This window comes from Penaeus japonicus, unplaced genomic scaffold, assembly GCF_977035675.1.
Source record: "Penaeus japonicus unplaced genomic scaffold, GWHDUDI00000001_assembly GWHDUDI00000038, whole genome shotgun sequence".
In the NCBI taxonomy this organism is placed as follows: Eukaryota; Metazoa; Arthropoda; class Malacostraca; order Decapoda; family Penaeidae; genus Penaeus; species Penaeus japonicus.
In genome coordinates this window covers 3809637-3814636 of record NW_028234440.1, presented here as the reverse complement: position 1 = coordinate 3814636, position 5000 = coordinate 3809637, and the positions used below count along the sequence as shown (strand labels likewise).

General features: G+C 41.6%; 1 protein-coding gene across 1 annotated transcript in view; it reads left to right on the top strand.

The window, feature by feature from the left end:
* LOC122265849 (extracellular serine/threonine protein CG31145-like) overlaps nt 1-5000 on the top strand; it is a 44595-nt gene that overhangs the window by 32021 nt on the left and 7574 nt on the right. Inside the window, 2 exon segments of the mRNA XM_086532894.1 lie at nt 196-339; nt 512-672. Coding sequence (XP_086389020.1) covers nt 196-339; nt 512-672 — 305 coding nt within the window.

The following is a 5000-nucleotide window of genomic DNA, read 5'->3' as shown; positions in this document are numbered from 1 at the left end:
TTTCTTTCTCTCTCTCTCTCTCTTTCTAGTGAATACATCATGTGATCACAAAAACAAAACCAGACTTTGACTCCACTTCAGAGAGTACAATAAAAATCCTTACACATAAAATTAAATCTTAATATGGACATACATGGTTCTAAAGTCAGTCTTATCGTTGGTGTTGATCGCACTGCACGTCTGTTCCGCCACCAGGCTGCTGGGCTTCCGACGGGCGGTCCCGGTAGTGGGGCGAGTCGTCAACATAACAAGAGAGCTGTACGCTTTGGCTCAAGGGGAACTCCTCAAGACTTTCTTCATCTCACCAGACGGCAACCTCTGTTTCCATGGCAAATGCAGGTATTTGGGATGCTAGATATATGATGTATTTGATGTTTATTTTCCTTCGTGTAAACATGAATAATATTCATGAAATTGTGGATAGGTGAGATTTGTTTATTATATGACAGTCCCTCTTCACTTGTATAATGATGCACACTATTAGTATCCGGCCATCGTGTTTCTGTCGCAGTTACTACTGCGACACCGCCCATGCTATTTGCGGCAACCCGGACCTGCTGGAAGGCTCTTTCTCTGTGTACCTTCCAGGCAAGGAGGTGGCTCCTCGGAGGGTGTGGCGCCACCCCTGGAGGAGGAGCTACCACAAGCGACGCAAGGCGCAGTGGGAAGTAGGTGAGTCGATTCCTCGCTCATGCCGAGCCCTCCGACGCGTGCGAACTGCATGCCCATTATTTCGTGGTTTTCAAGTGTTGGAAAATTCACGTAATGGCTTCTTGATTAATGCGATTTGTTTTTTGCCTGATCGTTTATTTTTCAATCCCACTTGCATTTATATGAATGACGTCCAATACGGCCAAGTGACCTTCCCATGAATTTAATGAGCTTCATTTGGTATAACGAGCCACCTCACTCGGCCTGAACAGGGCACCAAAACGGTCGGGCGAACGGAACGCTGAAAAATAAAGGCCATATCTATACATTTTCAGCTGAATTATCATTTATTATTTGGCAAAGTATGATAACGATTGACACTTACATTTAACAAGCATTTCCCTATTACCTAAAAGATAGTTATTTTCAATATGTATAGCTTATTCATCTACCAAAGCACATGATCAAATCCACCCTCCCTCAGTCAGCTCACATTAAGCGTTTTCCATTAGAGATTGACCGGCGATCCTGACACTTCTTCCCTCTCAGCTCCAATACAACCACTTATTCCCGCTCGATAATCCGATCTCGGCAACTCCAAGTCGGAATTATAATCCTCAACTCCTGTACTATTTCATGTCGCCATTCCGATGTGCAATGCCACTTCACGTCGGTTTTGATTGCCATGTCGGTTGCAGGTAATTTTTCATAATCTATCCGCTGCTATCGTTCCATCCTGTTCTGGATTTAATGAAACTCAAAATATTGTTGAAATGCTACAGCTTGAAATGAATTACATGTTTCTGGTGGAAATTAAGTGTAAAACGTTTCAATTTAGTGTAACACTGGCTTCTATATCGAGATTGGTAGCTTTTTTATCAATATGAACAATTCACTGCAATACATAAGTTACATTGTAATTAGAGATGATCCATTTTGCAGTACCTAAATTCATTGTCATAATTCACAAGGATTGATGTCTAATTAAACATTGTTAAACAGTTTACTTCATTCAAATGTCAATTGGCATGTATTGGTACTTACTTCCGTAAGAAAGAGAATATAAGCAGAATATTCACCTGCCGGAAACTAAGATATTTTCGTATCTGATCAAACAAAGGACTGAAACTAAATTTGGATGGAAAGAGGATAAGATTTTGTAAGACTGCTTACTCACATGCATACAGTCGTCAGACCGGTACAATAGTAGCGCGCCAGCCTCGCCTTCCGGTGGTCGGCAGATCGAGCCCCGTCCGAGCTCGTGAGTTTCCACTGTCGCCTGGCGGTTACTGCTGTGGTTGGACACCGCGGTGGGTTTGTGGCCAGACATCGGGGTGTCCAGACGAGGGTTGGCAGACGTCTAAGCATACAAAAGGACAGATGCTCTGATTAAAATGGACATGTGAAAAAAGGACACACACACACACACACACACACACACACACACACACACACACACACACACACACACACATATATATATATATATATATATATATATATATATATATATATATATATATATACATGTATATATATACATATATATGTATATATATACATATATTTATGCATTTGAGTGTGTTTATCTATGTATGTATGTATGTATATATGTATATACATACATATCTACATACACCACACACACACACACACACACACACACACACATATATATATATATATATATATATATATATATGTATATATATATATATATATTATATATATACACATATATGTGTGTGTATATATATATATATGTATATATAAAAAATATATATATATACATATACATATACATATGTATGTATGTATATGTATATATTATGTATACACACACACATATACATACACACACACACACACACACACACACACACACACACACACACATATACATACACATATATTTATATTTATATATATATATATATATGTGTGTGTGTGATTTGATGTGTGTGGTGTAAGTGTGTGTGTGTGTGTGTGTGTGTGTGTGTGTGTGTGTATGTATGTATGTATGTATATATTCCTCACCGTCCCCGGTCAGATGGTAAGGAATCTTAGCGCGTCCAGTACGGGTTCACTACTTGGTTCCTTCCGCAAATGTTAGCTCTGGATGCATGCTAGAATATTTTTTATTGTGACTGATATTACGAAGAAATTATGAAGAAATTAAGTAAGGACAGAAAAGGACAGTTTTGGGCTATCCTAATTTTCCCAGATACAAAGGACAGGCGGGTCTCAAAAAGGAAAAACCTGACAACCCTCGCTCAGACGTATTTTGAATTTGCTCCACATCAGCTACAGCACCAACCAATGCCTCTGGTTGACCCACAAAACCTACAGGTAGCCTTCCCTAGGCAACTGGGGGTCAGCCTCCCTAGCGCTTTCTCGGGAACTACCTATCCCGAGTCCCCAGCGTAACAGAGGACCCTTGGACTAAGGTAGAAGTAGAAGGCCCCGTTATAGTCCAGGTCATGGATGCTCTCCAGCCCTTCAGCACCTGCCAATCCTGTATCCAAAGACCCACTAACGTCTTCCATACAAAGTAGACTTGAAGATAAATATTTTAGCCAAGCATGAAGCACTTTCCTCAACAACCTCTTTGCGAATGAGGGAAAAAAAAATTGCATTTGCCAGCACGGAAGTCCAGGAAGTCTGAGAGCCTTAGTTCTGTGTCCCTCCCTACTAGACCCCTCTCCCACAATGCGACTTCCCCAAACACATCCCGCTACCAACCTTTTCCCTGCTTCTCTCCTATTCCCCTCCTTACATATATATACAACCTTCGTAATCAATACCAGACCCTGACACACCATGCCATCCCCCCAAGGTCCTGCAACCAATGATCCAGCAGCATTAGATCCCTGTGCCAAAACAGCACAGCAAACTCGCGCGCCTGTTGACACAAACCAGCAACGCATTCCTCCCCTCATAACCCAAATAGCCTCCGGCAACAGAGACGAAGGCCGATTGAAAAACACAAGTAATGCCCATTCGCAATCACACGAGGAACGGCAACAGGAAGAGTTAACAGAATGAATGAAACGATATAATTCCCCCTCCTCCTTTCCAACTAGGTACCCCGTACCTCTGGTGCGGGGTACCTGGTACCCAGCCAAAGAGCAGCGCCATGGCGGCTGTTGTGATAAATAACAAAAGCCAAGGCATACCGAGACAGGACAAATAACAAAGAAAAAGACGGGCTCACAGATTTACAACCAAGAAAAAAGGAGAAACATAAGTGAGCAAGTACATGATGACACAACCAAAGCAAAATTCATACATAGATTTCTTGATGTGAGTTCAGATCATGATAATACATCGTGACTGGTCTGGGGTTCTTGACGCCCTTGACCAGAAAGCTGAATCCGTCAATCTAATTGATCAGCCTGGAATCAAGCTGACATTGTTTTCCTTTAAGAAGGACATCCTCCCATCAACAGGATAGGCCATGAGTCACTATCAAAATATGGCAAGACAAAGCACAAAACAAAACAAAAAACGATTGCAACAGAGAAACTTAAAATAAGGCAAGATATAAGATTAGCTGAATTAGCATAAGCAGATAACTGATAAAAGCAGATAAGAAAATCCCCATATCAAGGCTCAGCCCCATTAAGAACGAAAGTGGTGATATAAGAACTTGAGCAGTTACGTCACTCAAATCAGCAAAGTAGCCAATTCGTCCAACATAATCAACAGGCATTTTTACAAAATATATCAAGTTGCACCATTCACTCCAAAAAACGACATACAGTATACCTTGTGAATACGAGGTGCATCATTATCTTAAATAATAGTAAAAAGACGGCTCCAACGGCATCCATCGAAGCTTAGTGCGAGACTTTACTCCCGATATCCCCATCACCCCGTTGCGACATCTTTGGGAGCCCTACCTCTGATGGTGTGGTTCCTTGGGGAGCAAGCCACTGGGGTTCTGATCCCTTGAGCCAGCCCATCCTCATTTCTCGACGAGCTTCGACTTTTCTCACTCAAAATCCTCCAGATAATAATTGCTAAAGAATTATACTCCCCCAGATAAGACCATTATCTATTTGGAACCACCTAAGGAACCTGGTTAGCCTTATCAATTATGTCACCTAAACACAGACATGAAAGGACCACCATCACGAAGGCTGGATCACTTCCTTCAATGGCCTCCCACAGAACTTAAGCAAACGACCAAATATCTTGATACAGGATTCCCTCAACCATTTCTTGGAATGGCCTCCAGTGAACAGAGCGCATATAAATACCAAGATGTGCTCAGCATTAAACTTCTAATTCAGTAAATTAGCCGACTGTGAAAGAACCCGGAAACTAGTGGGGAATCTGTCAGAACC